The sequence below is a fragment of the Haliotis cracherodii genome, unplaced genomic scaffold (assembly GCF_022045235.1).
Source record: "Haliotis cracherodii isolate W230 unplaced genomic scaffold, xgHalCrac1.p SCAF_13, whole genome shotgun sequence".
NCBI lineage: Eukaryota > Metazoa > Mollusca > Gastropoda > Lepetellida > Haliotidae > Haliotis > Haliotis cracherodii.
Window position 1 is genome coordinate 13,324,020 of NW_027266268.1, and position 22,928 is coordinate 13,346,947.

Sequence of the window (22,928 nt, forward strand, 5' to 3'; positions counted from 1 at the left end):
TGTCAAGTTTCTTTTTTTTTAAGAGTATATGAAATCTGGACGGGACAATCCAGTGGTTGATATCATGAGCATCAAACTGAGCAATTGGGTACAATGACCTTAATGTCGAGCTCCAGGAAAGGTAACAAGTTCAAACTGATTTGTCCATGATGTAACCAGGGGATCGAACCCCGCCAACCTGCATTCTAGTTAGACGCTCCAGCCACTACACAACAAGATGGTCACACCTCATAAGGTCTCCCAAGAAAAAAAACCCAAATACTCAATGCAGATCTTCCTCTCTCCAGAACAACACTAACAGGATTATATATAAAATGTTTATTTCTGAATAGGTATATCCGTAAACAATTACTTCATAGACATACACAACATTGAAGTGATAGAATTATGAAAATATGATACAAGGAATACCCCACGCCTGAAGGCATAAGATAGGTACTATCTCAACAATTGAGGTAGGCGTTCTGTCTATTTACTGTCCCATTGTAGGATACCATACAGTACAATCTACATATAATACAATATTTCATTGAAGGTTGTATGAATAAAAACAAAAAGTGAAAAAATAAAAGACTTAACCATATTACTTTTAGATGTCCAATGAGCATTTTATTATATCAATTATTTTTTATATGATCAGATGAAATAATGGGACAAAGCTCTCAACAGCAACTCTTCTTCCCTCCTATTCTCTGTGGTCGGTCATCATTACTTAGCCTTTATTCAAACTTGCATCCCGGCAGTGAAGACACTATGCTCAATGGTGTAGTAGGATATTTGGCGTGGACATTATTTTGTGAGCTGGCTTGGTGGGGTGAAGAAGCCGGTGCCCTGTTTGCTGGCAGCCCGGGACGGAGCAAGACCAAGCATTTTCTGAATGTTCTGAAACATGAGGGGAGTGAGTATAAACAGTATAACATGGTGAATGTGGCAGGACATCCTAAGCTGTTGCAGGTAATAGACATTTGACACTTTGTAGAACTTACTTTGGCAAGCTCCTTCCTAGTGCATGACACCTTTGTCATCCTCCTGGTATCATTGCTGCCACCAGTGTGCAAGCGGCCATTACAAGAATCTTGAACAATTTCCCTCTAACCAAAAAACCTTAATGTTTTTGTGAATGTCTTTTGAGAATGCAATTACCGTAGTCGACGTAATAAGCGCCCTGGGCGCTCTCAAAATTAGAAATAGGGGGCTGTTATTAGAATATTATTTTGGTGAAAACAAAACCGTGTTGAAAGATAAATTTTGTGCTTTATGCTGACAGCCTGAAATGTTTATATACGAGAGATACATTTTTCCAGAATTTAATTACCAATAATTTAGAGTGCATACAACAAACGAGTGCGTATCATACGCGAATAAACAAGTGTTGTGTACATCAATCAATCAGAAGGGATGATACTTGGGATTGTTCAGTAGCCAATATATTAGCAAATATCGCCGTGGGCGCTTATTAGAGCTGGGCGCTTATTAAGTCGAATACGGTATAGTGAAAAGTTGTGAGTTTAACTCCATACATGGTTGCAGGCCACCTAGTGGGGAGTGAGTTGGGTCTAACACCACTTGTAACAGTATTCCAGTTATATCTTGTCAGCTTAATATGGGAGGAAAGCCTGAAGTGATGCAGGTCTCCGACGCTTACCACTTCGGTGAAACCCACTAGCACGGGTATGGTGCTGACAAACTTAGAAATATAATTGGGCAAATCAGGATTCACACCCACAGTCATAGGTTTCTGGCGTGCCCAAGGGACGAAACTCTCCATAGCGAATCACGGCGTCTTAGATGAGTGGGCCCTTGCCTCCTGGGGAGCTGTGACTGGTGGCAGCAATAGTATGAAGAGCTCCACGAATGGGCTATCACTGTGAGGAGCTTGTCACTAAGGAAGCAACTCTACCGTGAATTTTGACACAAAATGACATTATCACCATTTGAGCCAAATAACACTTGGTCACAATGGCAACGAATGAATAGTGTATCACCATAGCAACACACCTGTCTGATGGACATGGTACAGAGGATGTACAGGAAGATGAAGGAACAGTCAAAATAATCTTCTCCTGGCAAGTTCCGATGTGAGATCCCTTGCATCAGAGAGATGGGCATAAACGGCAGCTTGGCTACAACCCGACCATCAAATCTGAAAGGAAGAAACAAAAATATAAACAAACAAATGATATCTAAACTGATTATTTCATCTACAATAGTATCATCTTGAGATACGAGGGAAATTAACAGTTCATAGCATCATTGTTTAATATATTATATTGGTCTTATTACGAGTGATTACATATATTATTTATTAATTCCACATATGGGGCCCTTATTGTGTTCATTTTCAAATGATTTGACTTTGATACAAGTGAAACAAACATTTGCCGACTTTCCTCAATTAAATACATTGTTACCAATGATATTTTATTCTATAAAATTTTCAAAACTTAGAGGTGAGGTGAGGTCAATGGAGTTCGAAGATTATTGCACTTATATAGCGACGTGCATGCATGTGTGTGTGTGTGTGTGTGTGTGTATGTGTGTGTGTGGCTGCTTGTACTAGTCCGGATTGATGCCGATTTATAGTGCTAGCTCACTGAGATACCATGCCGCAGTTGAACATGAATACCCCTCTAAGACACAGCATACTGATTCCGAGCCGACCAGTCCTTGTTTTAGCCCCTTTATGCCGAGCTACAGACAGGGTAACAAAATGAACCATCTTTTAACGTCTTTTGGTATGACGCGGCCGAGGGTCGAACCCCGGAGTTTCTGCTGTCCGGGCGGACGCTCTACCACTAGCCCACGGAAGCGGTCTCAAAACTTAGAAAGTAAACAAATGATGGAATTCATGTGTGAAGAAATCCAAGTACCAAATCTTCTAATTGTTTCAACATCTTCAAAGAGAAAACATCAACTTACATTGAATTGAACATACTGAGAAGGGCAGTAAATGCAAAACCAATCGCAAACATGGATTTCATTTTCACCTGAAAAATAAAAGAAGACATTACAAACATTTCCCAGTGAATGAGTGAGTGAATGTTATGCACACGCCTAAGTCAGAAACATTCCAGCTATACCAAGGTGACCTTTTGTTAATTAAGTCGAGACCAGACTGTGGAACAAAGTTCATCTTGTACCAATAACTACTATACACAGTAAAAAAAGTGTTGCACCCCCTATACTTTTTCATGGAGGGGTGTTTTGAAAGGGTGTAAAGATAACCGAATTAATATTATAACCAGGATTTCGTGTATACCAACAAACCAGTGTATTGTCTATACAATGAACTTAAATGGGGTATTCCATGACCTTATTGCATGTAATAATCTCATGCTGAACTTTTACGAAAAATGAACGAACAACGAAGACGCATTAAGTATGGTGACATCTCAATAATTTTTAGTGACCAAATTCATCCAATAGGGTAAGAATGTCATATGGAGATTTGACGAACACAGTAAGTCAATATCGAGAACTTCCACCAAGCACTTGGATCACAGCTTGAAGTCTTCGTCTCATACCCCTCACCAGACGTTGGAATCGCTCCATGGGCAGCTGCTGCCACTCCTCGTGTAATGCTGCTTCCAATTCAGGCAAGTTCTGTGGAGGAGGGTCCCGACGATAAATCAGGCGTCCCAAAATGTCCCATACATGTTCCAGAGGATTCAGATCTGGACTCATTGCTGGCCATGGAATCTGCGTCAGAGCATTGTTGTGGATAACCTGGGTCACAGCTCGTGAACGATGTGGTCTGGCATTGTCATCCATGAATATCGGTCTGGTGGCCAGTGGATGATTGTCAAAATGGGGCACCACAACTGGATTCAGCACCTCTTGGACGTAGCGCTCCCCTGTCAAGTTGCCTCGTATGGTCACTAAATCAAGCTTACAATCAAATGAGAAGCATCCCCAGACCATAACAGATCCACCTCCATATGGTACAGTTGGCATGATGTTTCTTGCAGTATAAGCTGTTCCAGGACGCCTCCATACTCTCACTCTGCCATCCACAACATGCAGAAGGAACCTGCTTTCGTCCGACCAGTGGACTCTTCTCCAGGACCTCAAGTTCCAGTTCTGTCTCAGTCTACACCAGGCTAGACGTAGTCGTTTGTGGTTGTCTGTGAGTTTAGGTCGCTTGATAACCCTTCTGGACTTCAACCCTGCAGCTTTAAGACGATTTCTCACGGTCTGGGTACTGAACTGTTGACGAGGAAGCCAAAGACGTTTCAAGGTTGTGCTTGTAGCAAATGGACGACGCCTTACCACCCTCAACAACGCTCTGTCATCTCTAACTGTGGTCTTACGTGGTCTGCCAGAGGGTCTGCGATTCCTTACATCATTAGTTTGTGCGTGTTTTCTGACCAAACGGCTTATTGTTGAGTAGTGATGTCCAGTTCTTCTGCCAATCTCCTTGAACGAAAGACCTGCTCCATGAAGGCCAATAATCTGCCACTTGACTGCTTCTGACAATCGTCTACCCGGCATTGTGGGTTACAATAAACTGGCTGTCAGAGAACATCTTTTATAGGCGATGTTGAGCTTAAGAAGATACTGCAATCTGCAAATGTCATGCACCATGCAATTCACGTGCTGATTGCTACGTTTTGGTGATCATCTTCCCTCCGAAATCATTACACATTTCACATCAGATCCCCAAGGAATACCTACCATTAAAACCAGAGTCGGGCGTTTTAAATGTTGTGATGTATCAAACGTATTAATGTGGGGGTGCAACACTTTTTTTACTGTGTATATGTTAACAAATGAAAAAAGTTCAAATTTGGTTAATAAAGACCATCTCCTTTTCTTCATTATTCACCTCACTGACAATATTCTTATGACTGTGTAGCTTCTCATCTATCCAGTGTATTATATCTCCATTTTATAATTTGATGGTTTCCCTCGACCCATTCACCACCATAGATTCATATTGAACACACACACACACACACACACACACACACACACACACACACACACACACACACACACACACACACACACACACACACACACACACACACACACACACACCTCCCCTTTTAAAACCAGGTTAGAATTGGTCTTCTGTAACCCATGCTTGTCGTAAGAGAACTAACAGGATCAGGTGTCAGGCCTGCTGACATATCCCAATAGCATAGATTGATGCTCATGATGTTAATCACTGAATTGTCTGGTCCAGACTTGATTATTTACAGACCACCATCATGACTGGAATATTGCTGAGTGCGACGTTAAACAACAAACAAACAATCATAATATTGACACCAGTTTAAATGACACAACGCTAGAACTTAACATCGAGTCAAAATACGTACTGTAGTTCTTTCATAATCAGAACAAACAGTGATATCACCAGTACATGACATGACTTGTTCAGTTTATCTCAAATACAACTGGGAACATTTCACAGCATAATGTCTTCCCTCACCCATCACAACACTCACTCCAACTAAAGGTTTTTTGGTAACATGTCTTCTTTTTATTGAACATATTTAGGGTTTAATTGTTTGTTGATTTCAAGCTCATGGGTGAGAGAAATCCTTTCTTAGTTATTGATACGAGAACTGGAGATCACAATTTCACTTCCGAAATGAGGCGAATGGGTCCTATGCATGATAAAAGCATGTAGATAATCTACCCTAGATAATCAATGATGCTGGGAGATTGGGACAAAAGCTGTCACTACATTAAATTTGAAGTTGAATAAATGATTTTAAGATAACAAAACTTACAAACGACAAATCCCGGCTGTTGTTTTTCAACTTCTCTTCCTGGCGTTCTGGAAACAGGAAATCATTGCAGATTGTGGAAACAATAAACAGAGCCTTACAAAATCTAACAATAAACATTGCATTGTGCAGTCCTGTAATAAACAGTGCCTATTACACACTGCTCATAAATGGCCATTTAACATCCATTCATAAACAGGGCCTTGCAAAACCATTTATAAACAGGGTCTTGTAAAGTTTAATCATTAACAGGACCTCGCAAAAAACATCATAAACTTGGTTTTTGTAAAGTCCAAACATGAACAGGACCTTGTAAACGGGGCCTATTACAAACACCTTTGACAGTTCATTCAAAAACAGGGCCTTGCACAGTTTATTCCCAAACGGTCCTATTACAGTCCGCTCATAAACAGTGCCTTGCAAAGTTATTTCATAAAAAGGACCTTGCAAAGTCCAATTATGAACAGGGCCTTGCAAAGTTCATTCCCCATCGGGTCCTATTACAGTCTGCTCATAAACAGGGCCCTGTACAGTCCATTTATGAACATGGCCTTTGACAGTTCATTCATAAACAGGGCCTTGTACAATCTGTTCCTAAACAGAGCCTTGTAAAGTCCAATCACAAACATGGCTTTGTGAAGTTTATTCATAATCAGGGCCTATTACAGTCTGCTCATAAACAGGGCCCTGTACTGTCCATACATAAACAGGGCCTTGTACAGTTTTCTCAAACAGTGCCTATTACAGTCTAGTCATAAACAGTGCCTTTGACAGTCCATTCACAAACAGGGCCTTGAACAGTCCATTCACCAACAGAGTCACGTACAGTTCTCTCTAGCATATTCATATTAATCTCAGAGTAAACTGAAGTAATACTATGCACACTTTTCTAAATCTATTTCACATTTCAAGCATAAATCATGTAAATTAGCAATGTAAGTGTGAACACCTTCCCACTCACGCTTCATATCTACAACTTCAAATACTAATGTCAACATGTCAATGTATCATACCTAATTTCTTCTTCTGACCACGATCAGCTGCTTCTCCGCCGGCCTCTCGCTGCTTTTCCACTGGAAATTGGAAAATACTTGTGTTACCGTGGTTACATTATTACCCAAGTTTTTAACTAACATTTACAAGTATATTACTGACCAATTTACTCCATATACCAGATCATGCATCAATACAACATGATAGCAATTCACCTTATGCCATAATGCATGTATCATATTATCATGCAGTTCCTTTTAATATTGCAACATACAGGTACAAAAATTTGATATTTAGAATACTTTAATTTAGAATGTTTATACATACACTTTTTGCTTTGCTTTTCTACTTCGGCTTTCAATTTCTTGTATTTCTCGGTCCTGTAAACTAGTAACCATGTTAAACCTGCAAAACAAAACAATGTTTAGTGTGGAATATCCTGAGTCTGTTAATGACAGAAATGATTACTAGAAAGTTAAAATTTGGTATATGAGGGAATGTGATTTTCTCTAAATGTCAGCTCAATGTGGGAGGAAAGTCTTAGACATTTACCACTTCGGTGAACCTAACAGGTATCGTGCTGACAAACCTAGAAACATACGGTAATCGATGCAAACCAGGATTCAAACCGACTGTGATAAGTTTCTGGCATGCCCATGGGATGCAACTTGAAATTGCGGTGCCTTAGAAGACTGGGCAAGCTGTTGATCACATAGTGTGATTGTTCCCTAATCTGCACCCTGTATCGGAATTGAATTTGTGTTGCAGGAGTTGCAGAGGACTAAACTCGTTTTTCCAGCTTCAAGCTAGGCTAGGATAAATAGCCAACATAACCATCTGATAAGAACATAGATAAACCCCTAGGATCATAATCATGATAACGGGGTATTTGAACAGAATGTGGTGTCCAACCATTGCCTAATTATCATAAATGTTTGCTTGATCGGAAAATGGATAACTTAACTATACATAAAGACAAGTGAAGCTTGTCGAGGACGGCGTTTCTCGGCACTATATTGCTGCGCTAGATAAAATGCAGTCTTGTCCGTGTGAATTAGGCTTCTTCTCTTTCAAATGAATGAACATTGTGGTAATCCCTCTTCATCGATCATGCTGATCGAAAACTGGATTATCTTATTCTGATGTACGATATCATTCGATATATCTGTTACATACGAACTGAACTGTTTATACAGTGTTTAGGTATCACTGGTATTTAGTGAAAATGTTATTTACCTTCTCCAAGTAAAGCTGTACATATTGAAATGAACACAATAAGAACACAATCGCCCAACATCTTCACGAATGATCAGGATCAGGCACCGATCGGAAGCGGAAATGTCTGTCCCATGAAAAGTAGTTATACAAAAACTATCCTTTATTCAAATATATTATTAACAAGTAAACTGAATGAGATATGCATTATTTTCATTTTGATCTTTGATAATTTAATATAGTTTTGAACCTATTATTCTGTATAATTATGGTGCTGAAACTAACATTGCGGTAAGTAGGGTGCAAGAAATCTATGAACATATGTTAAAAGTTGGTTTGAAAATAGTACATATGGGAACGTGCATGTCAGCTTTAGTGTAGTGACAGTGTGCCAACTTTTGTAATAACATCATTGGCAGTTGACAAACGACAACATGGAGTTGCAAAGCTTTGTAACTGTTCAAATTCAAACATTTGATCCAAACGCAAACTTAGTAAAGGTAAGCGTACGATATCCGTCATGTCATTTTTTATTTTTTTCAAGTCTAGTTGTTAACGACTGGTTTCCTCGTTACCAGTGTTTAACTGTAAGGCTGTTGCCACCTATCCAGAAGCTCGTTGTGATGACTATGGTATAATGACAGCACCTTTGGTTTAATTAGACAACATGGTTCATCATCCCACATGCTGTCATGACAACAGAGGAATTATGTCATAATGTAACCAAGTATCTCATAAACTTGTAATAGCTGTAGTGATTTTAGGTGACAGATGATTTCATCCATATCACAATATGCACAGGCCATGTACAGATATATCAGATCTGTAAACAGTCTCTGACTGAAGACTGAAACACCCATTACCTGAGTGATGTGAGTCATCTACCCTTATAGCATAGGCGTGGTCACTATGGCCTAGAGCCTCGGGGCCCCGCCCCTCACAGGGGTGCATAGCCAAAAGAGGTCACATGGTGCTTCAGCTACACTTAGCTCTCATTTCATGTACTGCCTTATCCAACTATTTCCATGCATTGTTTAGGGTTTAAGGTGTCAAAATCTCAAGTATCTCCCAACGCATCCTGTATGAATCTGTATGCATTCTTTGCAAAATCCAAAGTATAGTTAGCTCTCGATAGCAGTAAATTACAGGTGACCTTTCACTACCAAGTGACTTCCTCGCACACACGCATGCATCAAGTGTAATCTTGAACGCAGCGTTAAACCCAATTTCACCTCACCTTAATACTAAGTGTTATGTGAATAAGAGAGAAGTGATGATGTTGTTGGAGGTTTTACGAGAGCTTCTGGAGGAGCAGATTTTAAATGTGATGGCCATGACACATTCCTTGCTATCCTGTGGATAGTACAGATACTGCCTTGTAGCATAAGCTAATATGAGCTGACATCACTCTTGGGTGTGGACTTTGTTGAACCTTAATTTTTTCTTAAATAAATGGTGTATTGTAGAAGATTAGTTCAATCAGGATGTTACTCTGATGTCCCAGAATATTGCTACTGATGGGCAGGTATTGCTCTAGATTCCAAACTAAATACCTTTGGCAGGCAAATTGGGATTTATTTTATTATTTTGTTCGAAATAGCAATATTTTATTCTTCATGTTGATAGTTCATATTTAAAAATTTCATCATGTTCATTGCAACAATAGAAAACTTAACATTAACGCCTCTCCCTCTTTATTGGTCCTTCTGTCAGTGAACTACATGTTACCCCTGCACAGCCAAGTTATTAGTTATGACTTTAATAACATGAGTTTTTACTGACATTTGCTACAAACATGGGGCTGAATATCAGCCTCTGAGCAGGTCTAGATGAACCTGTGAGTAAGACAACACTCACTAACCTAAATAACATCAACACAAACGCAGAACATGCTGAAAGGATTTCTTGTATAATCTGTGATATTCTTTTCTTTTATTCGTCATGTTATTTTCAAACACTGTTATCTTCCAGCTGTCAGTCCCCTCCCAGGAGGATGAGGTATCTGTCCACACACTTCAGTCTAAAGTCTGTGAACACTTAGGTATGTGTATTGCTGTATTCATTGGCTGCTTTTCCCAAGTTTAGATCGGCTCTATTATTGTCAGCTGTTATTGGTTATGCATTATGAACTTTTAAACAATAATCAGGTGATCATGGTGATAGTATTTCTTTGGTGGATACTTATGTAGCCTTGATAAAGTAGATATTACTAAGTTATGTAATGTTTCTCTATCAGGAATTTATTTAGAATCTTCAACTAAATGCTTGTGGCTAAAAAGCTTTATTGTGTCAAAGGTTTTTTAAGCCTTTATTTACTAAAATTCAGAGGTATTTCATTGTTGTATTCTGTGCAGTAATAAAATTCTAAGTGTTAAACGTGTAATAAAAAACCCTATTTTTTCAACAAGTCTGGTTCAACATGTAAAAAAATCTATTTTTTCAACAAGTCTTGTTCATCATGTGAAAAAATCTTTTTTTTCAACAAGTCTTGTTCAACATGTTCAAAGTACAATTAGTACACAGACATACATACATCTGTAAGAGGGGACTAACAGGATCAGGTGGTCACGTTAGTCGTCTCGTAAGGCAGGCATGGGTTGCTGACCCGGAACATCACAGGGCATATCATCAGATGGAAGTTCTTGATACATCAGTGAATCATGTCACTCCTATTCTTTATATAAAGGTATTTTATCCTGTAAGATATAACCATGATTACTAATGCTACTTAGGCTTAACAAGTTAAAGGAATTGGTTCTCAGGCAATGCGGACGGGATGTGTCTTTTTTTATTTTTTGTTTGTTCGAACTAGTATGTAACCGATAATTAATTGTGTACAATCAGCCTGGGAAAGGGCCTCCCTACATAAATGTATTCCTTGGTGAGTACAATACTGGAGTACTGTATTTGCCTATCACTGGACTTGAAATATTTAAGGATTTTTTAGTTTTTTTTAAGAAAGGAAATAAAAATGAAACATGAGGCGAACTTTATGATGATGCAGACGGTGCCTGAGAACCAAGACTATTGTTTTTTTAGCCTTAGCTTTAATTTTATTGTAAAAGAAACAATATGTGAAAAACTGAGCTTACAGTTTCAATTTTTTTCTGTGTTAAAATAACTGCTCTGCTACTTTATCGTGTTTTTCTTACACGCATTTGCTTAACTGTGTTAACGAAGAGAATTGTTGATAATTCCAGGTTTGAAGAAGAGTAGCTGGAAATACTTTTGCTTATGTCAAGGTTTAGACAAACCTGTGAAAAGATACAAAGCTTCTGAGATGCTTCTGGTGCCTGTGAAAGGTGAGAAAGAATTGGAAATTATTTATTGTGTTGGATTTTCTTGACAGATTTCAAACTGAATTAGGAAGTTCTATCAACAGATAAACATGTACGAACACTGCTTATAACAAACTGACGGATTTAACGAACTGTTCCTTTGGTCCCGCCCATTTGCTGTATATTCCATCATATAAAAATGATGGACATAACGAACACGCTTATAAGGAAATAATAGATATAGCGAACTCACTTTGTGGTCCGGGGTGTACTCTTGCCTGATCAACGGCAATGTTTAAGTGTATGACAAACTATTAATCCCTGACCTGAGCTGCTCACGTGTCACCAATCTGCCTATCAAAACATCTGCAGCCACGCACGGCCGTTCAAAGTGGTAACATGTACTGTGCATAAGTTTGTTATTTATCAAGTAACATTATGTGGTCACATGACTTGATCCAAGTTGTCAGGCAGTTGAAATGCTAATAACAAACTATGGATATAACAAACTAAAATGAGTGGTCCCTTTGAGTTTGTTGTAACAATAGTTTACTGTATTTGGTGGTACCTTTATTCGTCAATCTGGTGCTGGGTTAAAAACTAACTTAACAAAATGATTTGCCACACAATTGCAATCTCCTTTCAAGTACATTGCAAAAGTGGTAGTTGACAACAAAATGTCACAATCTATCTACTGTACTTAATTTGTTACCTTTGAACCTGCTGTCAACTCCTCGATAGAAGCACTAAATAGTATGCCCCCTCTAGAACGTGCCCAGATTAAGCAAATAAAATATATTTACCTCTCTACTGAACTTTGAAAGGTCAAAATATGTTTGATGTGAACATTTGTAGTTTGGCTGATGTTATCTTTTGCCTTGATAATATAATATATGATTCGGTCTTGTGTCCATCTTTTTAATATGCATAATGATTTCTTCCAGATCTGAGTTTGCAGAAATGGTGCTTCAACCCTGCAGAGGAGAGAAGATTGCTGAAGACTGACAGTCAGGCTGTCCACCTTCTCAGTCTACAGGCTCAGCACCACCAGAGTGTCGGTGAGTGCTTCTCCATAACAGAGAATTCCTTGCTCCATGTGAGGTCCAGATAGGTCCATGTGTGTCATGCTTACCTGCCACTTGGGACGCCAGGCCCAGATAGATCCATGTGTGTCATGCTTACCTGCCACTTGGGACGCCAGGCCCAGATAGGTCCTTGTGGGTCATGCTTACCTGCCACTAGGGACGCCAGGTCCAGATAGGTTCATGTGTGTCATGCTTACCTGCAACCTGGGACGCCAGGCCCAGATAGGTCCTTGTGGGTCATGCTTACCTGCCACTTGGGATGCCAGGTCCAGATAGGTCCATCTGTGTCATGCTTACCTGCCACTTGGGATGCCAGGTCCAGATAGGTCCATGTGTGTCATGCTTACCTGCCACTTGGGACGCCAGGTCCAGATAGGTCCATGTGTGTCATGCTTACCTGGCACTTGGGACGCCAGGTCCAGATAGGTCCATGTGTGTCATGCTTACCTGTCACTTGGGACGCCAGGTCCAGATAGGACCATGTGTGTCATGCTTACCTGGCACTTGGGACGCCAGGCCCAGATAGGTCCATGTGTGTCATGCTTACCTGCCACTTGGGACGCCAGGTCCAGATAGGTTCATGTGTGTCATGCTTACCTGTCACTTGGGACTCCAGGTCCAGATAGGTCCATGTGTGTCATGCTTACCTGCCACTTGGGACGCCAGGTCCAGATAGGTTCATGTGTGTCATGCTTACCTGCCACTTGGGACGCCAGGTCCAGATAGGTCCATGTGTGTCATGCTTACCTGGCACTTGGGACGCCAGGCCCAGATAGGTCCATGTGTGTCATGCTTACCTGGCACTTGGGACGCCAGGCCCAGATAGGTCCATGTGTGTCATGCTTACCTGCCACTTGTGCCACTAAGCAGATATAGTTCCCCATGTCTCATGCATAGCATTTTCTTCTTTGTGGTATTTGGCTGTGATCAACCAAATCCATTCAAAACTATAGAACTAGTTGGCTCATTTTTATGTAAATTTAGGCTGAAGATCACTTTCCTGCCTCTCTTCTACTTTTCTTCTGTGCACAAACATGGGAGGTGTGGTAGCCTTGTGGTTGGAAAAAAACTCTACTCCATGATATTGCTGTAATATTTCTGTAATCAACATCAAACCACTATCATATATAGTAAGTATAAGACTTCTTTATTACAATTAGAAGCGACGTTTCGGTGTAGGTCCTAACACCGCTATCAAGCAAGTGATGACGGTGTTAGAACCTACACTGAAACGTTGCTCCTAATTGTAACAAAGAAGTTGTTCATCCATATATCTTATCCTTACTTAGTGCTCAAACTTCTAAATACCTCTTAAAGAAGTCACAGTATCATATTGTCCTTGCATGCCGTGTAGCAAATTGAAACTAAGAGCTCTCAACATTTGTATGACATGGCAGACGTTCTGGTTGACATCAACATGTTCCTTCTCTTTCTGTACAGGCAAATTACAACCAACAGAAGCGGAGAAACTGAAACTTGAAGGTAGGGTTATTATCTCTAGAAGGTTCGAAGAGGCAATAACAGGTGTTACTGCCAATTCAGCCACATTAGCCTGTTAGGGCCCACAGTAGTGTTGGAAATCGGTTTTGATTTTATCGTCAATCATTGAATCAAGTTCCCAGAACAGGGACATCCATGCTCAATGTCTCATGCTTACCTGCCAATTTGACCAGGTCCAGATAAGTTTTTGTCTTTTCTGTATTTACAAGTTACTCAAACCACGGACGTTATACAAGTCCGTGCTCAAACAAACTGTTTTTGCCATTACATGGACCGGTATTTTAAAATATTTTTTAATTGATGAAATTGTTCCACTTTATCAATTGCACCTTGAAGATGATTTTTATTTCACTGATAGCTGGACAAACAAAGAGAGAAAGACTTGTGTTAAATTATTACAGCCAAAAAATACTTTGGGCAAAATATTGTTTTTGATCAATTTGCTTGCCACGAGTGCTGTTGGAAAACCTAGATAAACCTTTGTATGGCGGCATCCAGCTGGTCTCATCTTAACGCAGAACGTTATTCGTTGTAAGAAAAATTAAAAGCTATAAAAGATTTTTCTTCGGGATTTATGTGTTTGTGGTAAGAGAAGGAAAGGTGTGATAGTTCTGCTTCCATTTTAACATTCAGTTCAAACACCAATTTCTTTTCAACTGTCATGTTGGGCAGTGGAGTAGGCTGAAGGTGACAACTTTGTGTCATAATGTCAAAGGCCTGGGTTTGATTCCCCACATGGTACAATGTTTGATTCCCCAAATGGTACAATGTTTGTTCCCCACATGGTACAATGTTTGATTCCCCACATGGTACAATGTTTGATTCCCCACATGGTACAATGTTTGATTCCCCACATGGTACAATGTTTGATTCCCCACATAATACAATGTTTGTTCCCCACATGGTACAATGTTTGATTCCCCACATGGTACAATGTTTGTTCCCCACATGGTACAATGTTTGATTCCCCACATGGTACAATGTTTGATTCCCCACATGGTACAATGTTTGTTCCCCACATGGTACAATATTAATTTATTCCCCACATGGTACAATGTTTGAAGCCCAGTTTTGGTTTCCCCGGCAGTGAATGGCTTGAATACCACTGAAAAGTAGGGGGTGAAACGATACATCAAGATCACGATACGATACATAGGTTAGGATACGATATGTATCACATTACTCATTTTTATGTCAAATCATAATATCAATCACTGGTTTATCTGGTCAAGACTCAATTATTTACAGACAACTGTCATATTGCTGTTATATTGCTGAATGCAGTGTTAAACAACAAACAATTTGTCAGACAATTTAACGTAATAGATTTTCCTGATTACCCAGAATGCCTTGAACCCACCTTTGTGATGGAGGAACAGTATGTCACACAGTGTCAGAAACTGCCCAACTACTTCAGTGTGTGTGTCCGCAACTGCCAACTGTGCCACGCACTACAAGTACCTGCTTCTACCACTGCTGTGAGTATGCCTTGTGTATGGTGGAACAGGGATGACAGCTATTTCTGCATCTTCCTGAAGCAAGAAGTAAACTGACTAAAAGTCCAATTTCCAGCCATCAAGGCTGGAAGTATGGAGTTATGTTTTGGCTGGACTAACAAGTCTATGCACGGTCCAATCAAAACCTCGTAACAAAATAGACATCTGTTTCATAAACAATATGGATTTCTTCGTGCAGATTTCAGTCGACTGCAGGTTTTACGAAGGATGTGTACCGTCAACTGGGTGTTGACACATATTTACCAAATCTTTTTTGGAAACTGGGCTTTTATAGTCAGTTAACTCCCTTGCCTCGGGAAGATGCTATTTCTGAATCCAGACTCTATGAGACAAGTGAAAACAGAGCTCCAGACTAATACTGATCTTGAATGAACAGCTGGAACGAAGGGTGCCCAGTCTTGCTGTATTTAGGCATGACAGAAGCTTATGATTCTGGGTTCGAATCCCCGTTCACCCTGATTATGTCTCTAGGTTTTGTCAGCTGTGTGGTAAATGTGTAAGCTTCAACAGTTCAGACTTTACTCCCACATCAAGGTGACATGCCGTGATATAACTCAACTTATGTTCAAAGTGGCGTTAAGCCAAACTTACTCTCACAGGTTATGCTTAGCTGTAGCGTTTCATTATTTAGGGCAGAGGGGGTATTTTGTTTCTTGGTTTATGGATTTTGATAGTAAAAAATTGGGAGGTAATTTGAAAAAAAAAAGATTGCATTGTACAGCATTTTTCAATCATCTTAAAGTTTTGTTTAGATTGGTAGCTGATAAAAAATAATAATCATGGCCTGGTTTGGGTCCTTATAAATATTATAAATCTGACAGCATCATTTCATTATTATTATTGTCAAAGAGATGTTTAAAAACAGTTGTCATTCTGATTTATGTATTTTTTTCTAAATTTTCTATTTTTATTGTTGGCTGATCCGTAACCCAAGCAATAAGAAATATAAGGCCTGAAATGATAAATAGATAAAAGAAGCCCGATACAGATACAGCTAGGAGTTGTGTAGTGGAGATACTCCTTCCCTACTCAGTGTACAGTGGATATCTGCATGAATGCTTTATATGACAGAAGTAGCAGAGGCCAGACCAATTTGTTGTCTTGGTTTACAGGTTATCTTGGTCAAAAGGTAAATTATTCAAAAAATATTATAAAAGTTGATTTCAGGTTTATACCCCAAAAAATCTTAAATTAACAATGCTAACACAAATACAAATAAGGGGATTTTCCAATGTTTATTATATATTTATTGTACTTTTGAAAATATCAGCTTAGCCTCACCTGTAAACATGGTAAAACAAGAAAATATATTTGTCTGGCCTTTTAACAATGTTTAAGGGACTTACCATTTGATTTTCTTTGTTTGGCTTCTGAGATTGAAAAAAATAAAATAATTTGTGCCAGAAACTGCTGAAAAACATTAATTTTGGCTGAGGTATTAATACACACAATAATTGTTCCCAGGCTTGTTGGATGTCCTGAAAAAATGTGAAAATTTGAATTAGTTTGATTTCTCCTGTCAAGAAGAAAGTTGTATTATTTGAAGGAGAGAAAATATTCCATCTGTACAAAAATCCCAGGCCCCCTAAATGATCAGTCCCTTATCACTGAATAGTTAGATCGGATATTTTCATCTGCTTCTATTGTTGGCAGCCATGAGTAGAAGTACTCACAGTCTGACCCTCCCTTGTTCCTCATTGTATGTTGTATCTTTCCAGTGGCCGAGAAACAGTTTGTTGTCTGTTTTTGTTTCCAAGCATGGTTTGAAAGTTGTATCAGGTAGTTTGCTTACCATTTTCTTTGCTAATGTTGTGATGCACCGTCAGTACTTCACAGGTTTGTATACACTACATTACGCCATCACCTGTTAATACACGTGGCCCTTCTGTGATGTAGTAGTCATGCCTGTCTAACATACAGGGCTATGTGTTGTAAAGAAATGGTATTTCAATATATTGTGATTAGGTCTGGGACGATACACCAACTATGCGATCCGATATGTATCACGATGCCTTGCTCATGATACTTGCATGTGCTCTTACCTGTGGTATCTTTTTCATAGATAGGATGGCCAAATACCTGGCACACTAACGATTTACTGTTGGCAGTGTCAAGTATGGTGCAATGGATGAAAATATATATGTTTTCACTACTCATTATCACTTGTAATTAGTGTTTGGTGTAATATTTATTTAAGAATACATTTAAGGTAAGAATCAATACTTTTTACTAAAGGTGTGATTGTGATCGATACTTGTATCGAGAAGTAGAAAATGCAATCCATCGATGCATCAATGTATCTTCCCACTACTAATTGTGATACAGGTATCTGTATTGTGATATGTTGGGAGCTGAAGAGTTTGACACTGATTGACACTGATTGTGAAGTGAGAGAGAAATCACTTCCATATTTCTGATGTTTTGTCAATCAATTCAAAGGGAAACATCATTTTTGAATAAATTTCTGTCTAGATTTTAGATTAAATACTACAAATAATGACACTTGTTATATTCTTTTACCCAATATATCGGAACGCAAAAAAATATTAATGCAATATGTATCGTTTGAAAAGTGATTAAGTGGTATTTGTCAACAAATTTATATCTAATACTGATTCACTGCCGCTTATTCATATCGAGGATCACGAGTATACCGGTAATACTATGCATTACTTCTGAAGCTTATGAGTGTATAATGAGCCCTACTCTTTACATGAACTTAGAGCAAACCCAACCATTTGCCTGACATTAAAGACAGCAGAGGCCCACAAGGTTGCATCACGTTGTCACACGTTGCCAGAGACAAATCTGTCTGTTTGATGTGAACTGATCACTCATTGGTCTGAGCACTCTCTGTTTTCCTGTTCACTGGAACAAGGCCATGGCATGATTTTACCTTTCACTGGAGGGGGCGTTCAGGTAGCCTAGTGGTTAATGCGTTTGCTCGTCACGCCAAAGACCCGGGTTTGATTCCTGACATGGGTACAATGTGTGAAGCCCATTTCTGGTGTCCCCCGCCGTGATATTGCTGGAATATTTGTAACAACAGCGTAAAACCATACTCACTCACTCACTCACTCACTCACTCACCTTTCGCTGGAACCAGGCCATGGCTTGATTCATTGCTTAAAACTACACTGCCACGTGTCTCTGTATTCATGGGTGAAGGAGGAATGTAGTGTATACGAATCCCTGAAGTATTAGCGATGGTAGTGATGTTGTATAGAACTCATACATAATTATTTTAGCCCCCACCTGTCAGAATAATTTCATATTCAGCAACCCATGCTTGCCATAAGAGATGACTATGCTTGTCGTAAGAGGCAACTAACAGGATCGGATAGTCAAGCTCTCTGACTTGGTTGATGCATATCATTGTATCCGAATGGCATGGATCGATGCTCATGATGTCAATCACCGGATTGTTTGGTCCAGGCTCGATTATTTACAGACCGCTGTCATGTAGCTGGGATATTGCTGAGTGTGGCGTTAAACAACAGCAAACAAAACACGGTGCTTCCATCTTGGTTTTCCGTGGTGTAAAACTACTTACCCACACACCCCTTTATCATTTCTAATGGGTTTGAATCTCAGATTTGCCTTGATGATGGGACCGCCTACTTGGTCTAGTGGTAGAGCATCTGCCTGGAGAGCAGAATGTCTGAACAATGGCCGTGTCATACCAAAAGACGTTTAAAGATGGTATTTGTTGTTACCCTGCCTTGCACCGGCATTAAGTGTCTAAAACAAGGACTGGTCTGCTCGGAGTTGGGTATTCATGTGCAGCATGTATCTCAGTGGGCTAGCGCTATAAAATCGGCATTAGTCAAGTCTAGTACAAGCAGACGCACACACACATACACATACACATGCAAGCACATCGCTATGTAAGTGCAATAATCTTTAACACGACATCAAACCCTATTTCACCTCACCTCGCATTGATGGTCCTTGGTTTGGCAGTGCCATGTAATACTATTCGAAGCAGCTTTAAGGTCGTTCACACACCCATATAGTCTTCGACAAAATCTATAAGAGAGTGATGAAACTTAAAGATTTACTAATTATTATGGGAAACGAATGGGGTTCTAATCACAGGTATTTAATTAGAAACCATTGAAACATCATATTTTTATCAAATCTTCCATCTTAGATAATAGAATAAACCTTTCATTGTTCGGTGCAGAAAATATCTTTCGTTGCACTCATACATAAGAGAATTGTTTGTCATATCAAAAAGCAAAACGTATCAACATCCTTACAGAACTGTTTATATCAACCCTTTGATAATGCTGAGTAAAACAATATGCTCTAGTCTATATCATGACTTATAATCTATTACCAGATAAAATGTTTGTTCTTGTTGTTTATGGATACCAAACATTTTGTATGGTACCTGTAGACTAGTAGTAAAAAACAACCAATGAAGTGAATGTCCTCAATGAAAATTCCATCCTCCTCTTCACATTCTTGGTCAAAAGATTGATGTCATCGTATCCCAACTGCATGGATCGATGCTCATGATGTGAATCACAGGATTGTCTGGTCCAGACTTTCATTATTTACAGACCGCTACATATAGCTGGAGTGCAGCGTTAAACAACATACAAACAAACAAGGCATTATTACCAATGTTGTTGGATGTTCTAGCTTTAAATGTTTATCATGACTGACCATCTGCATGCCTGTTGCAGACAATAGTGAAGAGCTAGTCATTTCTTGGTATGAAGTTGTGCAGTGGGTGTGGCATGAAGGGGAGAGAACTCTTACATACACCATGCAGGTACGAGAGTGTTCTCCCCTTATTGAGCTGAGACTGATGTCCATCCAAGCAGAATATCTTCTGTCAGCAACAATGGAAGGAGTCTCTACTCTCATGGTCAGTTCCTGAATCTAACTTCTTTTTAGTATGTTTGTCAATAAGCTTTCACCATGTGCACCTTTTATGATATAATGATACTGATGCAAAATTTCATTTTTAGGTATGATCAGCTGCTAAACCGAGCTTGTTTGTTTAACAAGTGGTAATTGTCTAAGCTGACACAGAATGATATGACTACACTGGTGTTCAGATCAGCTCTACATCTCACTCACTCACCTAATCTTACGTAGACTGGCTCTGTTGTCTAGTGGATAGAGTGTCAGGGAAAGTGGTTCGATCCCTTGGCACGTCTGTCGGTCGTAAAAAGAGACATTAAAAGATTGTACTTGTTGTTACCCTGCCTGGCGCTGGGCATTATGGTGATAAAACAAAGACTGGTCGACTTGGAGTCAGTATACTGTTGGGTATTCACGGTACTGCGGCATGGTATTTCATCGAACTAACAACATAAACACATGCATGCATGCATGCATGTCACTATATAATTGCTATAATCTTGAAAGCGACATAAAACCCTTTTTAGCTCACCTTCCTTAATTATAAGTAAAGATAGGTCAAACCGATTGTAGACAAAAAGACATTTGATCAATATCGACTAGATGGGTGCCAAATTGAGAGTTGAATATCAAAATATTTATCACCTTCTCAACTTTATGAAATATTGCTCCAGGTTGATGACGACGATTCTCCAACCTTCCACGCCTCCATGATCAGCACGCTGGCCGATGGCAGCAAACAGTGGAACAACTGCCTGTTTGAACCAGCGAAAGCAGCAGATAGCAAGCACCTGATTTAGCCAACACCATTCAACAGCTTTGTCTTTCATGTTTTTCCTGTGATATTTTTTAATGCGTGCTGATGATTTTTGAATGAATTATTTTTGATCAAATACATTATTCAGGAAGATATACCAGGAAGATTTAGGGAAAGGAAATGTTGTTTTGTGAAGAACCTGTCCCAGAATTTCCTAGGATCTACTATAGAATACTGTCAATTTGTATCAAGTCAAACACATACTGGTACATGTATATCTTAAAAAAAATCAACTTGTGATTTTGTTACATCAAAGCGTCTTTAATTATTTTTTTACATGACTGTGTTTATCTCAAAATAATGGTCACCTGATATTCCCTTTGTGACCACCTTAATATCAAACATGCTTATATCAATAAGATGCAAAACTGTTTGGGGACTTTGAGATATTGCTGGTTACCAATGGTGAGCGCAAGTGTTTCTTGTATTTCCTGTGTAGATCATTCTTTTTATGTGTTTGTGTAGGTATGACTCTCCTGTGTAAGTATGAAATAACTGGTGTATGAATAACTTACCAGTGTAGGCATAGTTTATCCCTCTAGGTAGACTTAAATTTCTGTAGCATACTTGAAGCAGTACAGAGCAGGAAAAAGTTTCATTATTCATTTATTAAACTTGGGCTTGTAATCCTGGGGCTGAAGTAAGTTTTGATGTTTTATATCGGTAAACCTCTTTAGGAAAGTCTGTCAAAGACATGCACATGTTAAAGATTTAGTGTCTTACTTTGCACTAGGTGTTCAGTCATATGAACACTTTAAAGTTTCATAAGAATTTTAAAAGGTTTTCTTCACCGTAACTATGATTATCTCACACAATACCATAACTATGGTTATTTCACTCTATGCCGTAACTATGATTATCTCACTCTATGCCATGACTATGATTATCTCACAGTTGGTTATCTCACTCTCTACCATAACTGTGTTTATCTCATTATGATTATTTCACTCTTTTCCGTAAATATGGTTATCAAAGTAATTAAATTTTTTCTGTACAAACTTGATCTCTTGTTTTGGATACCCAATTTCATTAAATTTCAGCTGATTATTTTCTGAGGTCGAAGTTCATCCATATCTCATTTATGAATTTAAGACTTGATCTAGGCCTGCTCAGAGGCTCATATTCGGTCCAAAGACTGCAGCAAATGTCATGAAAAATTCTCAAATCTGAATTAAACATTTTCCAATTCATGTTAATATATTCATTACTAATAACTAATTTTTTGGCTTTTGTAGCAGTAACCTACATGTCACTGATAACAGGACAAATCAATAGGAATATGTTTTAATCCTTGGTTTTATATCATTGATTTAAATACAAACTCAAAATACAATGTTCAAATACCTCTGAATATAAGAAAATAAGAACTTTTAAGAAATCTCAATTTTAAACAAAAATAATGATTTTCCCTTTAATTCTTATATGATGCAGGCAATGTTTTAGCCTGATGCCTTCTTTGTGTGCAGATGTCATGAAGGTGAGCTTCAGTACCTTTGACTCTGGATGATGAGTTTTTAGAGGAAAATCAGCAATGTCTCCCTGTTGGTTGACTAGACAAACAATGATCAGAGCGATTAGAAACACACTATCATTTTATACTTCACCTTGTGCAATAGTTCACAGTATTAGTTTCAGAATGTTTGTTTTAAGTTCATTCCTAATTAGCTGCTCATATATCAGTGAGTGGATGTTGTTGATTGGATGGTCACAATGGAAAACTAGTGTGGATGGTCTATTGATGTAGGTCCCCTTTAAAAATCATGGCTTCAGCTGAATCTGTCTATAATTTAACCCTAAATGTGTCGGTGGTCATAATGTCAACCACTGGTTTGCTTGCTCTGGGTGTGACTCAGTGCCCAACTGGTTTCCATGGTCATAAGTTTGATATATTTTATATGTATATATAT

General features: G+C 38.9%; 2 protein-coding genes across 2 annotated transcripts; one reads left to right on the forward strand and one right to left on the reverse strand.

Moving 5' to 3' along the window:
- Nucleotides 1-331: 331 nt before the first annotated feature.
- LOC139458942 (calcium load-activated calcium channel-like) lies at nt 332-8,054 on the reverse strand. Its single transcript, XM_071240380.1, has 7 exons — nt 7,968-8,054; nt 7,059-7,136; nt 6,752-6,811; nt 5,742-5,788; nt 2,920-2,987; nt 1,999-2,143; nt 332-882 (listed from the first exon to the last, which is right to left on the reverse strand). Exons 1-7 carry the CDS (start codon nt 8,026-8,028, stop codon nt 790-792), a joined length of 552 nt encoding a protein of 183 aa, XP_071096481.1. The 5' UTR covers nt 8,029-8,054; the 3' UTR covers nt 332-789.
- A 262-nt stretch (nt 8,055-8,316) lies between these two features.
- Nucleotides 8,317-21,662, forward strand: LOC139458943 (uncharacterized). The gene is made up of 9 exons (XM_071240381.1): nt 8,317-8,446; nt 9,918-9,987; nt 11,147-11,248; nt 12,169-12,282; nt 13,750-13,791; nt 15,154-15,287; nt 17,045-17,105; nt 20,021-20,205; nt 20,879-21,662. Exons 1-9 carry the CDS (start codon nt 8,381-8,383, stop codon nt 21,002-21,004), a joined length of 900 nt encoding a protein of 299 aa, XP_071096482.1. The 5' UTR covers nt 8,317-8,380; the 3' UTR covers nt 21,005-21,662.
- Nucleotides 21,663-22,928: the final 1,266 nt, after the last annotated feature.

Excerpts from the sequence above, each read along its gene's own strand:
- LOC139458943 (XM_071240381.1), top strand. The coding sequence starts at position 8,381 with ATGGAGTTGCAAAGCTTTGTAACTGTTCAAATTCAAACATTTGATCCA. Across the intron at positions 12,283-13,749 it reads TCAGCACCACCAGAGTGTCG|GCAAATTACAACCAACAGAA; the intron begins GTGAGTGCTTCT and ends CTTTCTGTACAG. Across the intron at positions 17,106-20,020 it reads TGGTTTGAAAGTTGTATCAG|ACAATAGTGAAGAGCTAGTC; the intron begins GTAGTTTGCTTA and ends TGCCTGTTGCAG.
- LOC139458942 (XM_071240380.1), bottom strand. The coding sequence starts at position 8,028 with ATGTTGGGCGATTGTGTTCTTATTGTGTTCATTTCAATATGTACAGCT. Across the intron at positions 5,789-6,751 it reads TGGTCAGAAGAAGAAATTAG|AACGCCAGGAAGAGAAGTTG; the intron begins GTATGATACATT and ends TCCTGTTTCCAG. Across the intron at positions 2,144-2,919 it reads CTCAGTATGTTCAATTCAAT|ATTTGATGGTCGGGTTGTAG; the intron begins GTAAGTTGATGT and ends TCTTCCTTTCAG.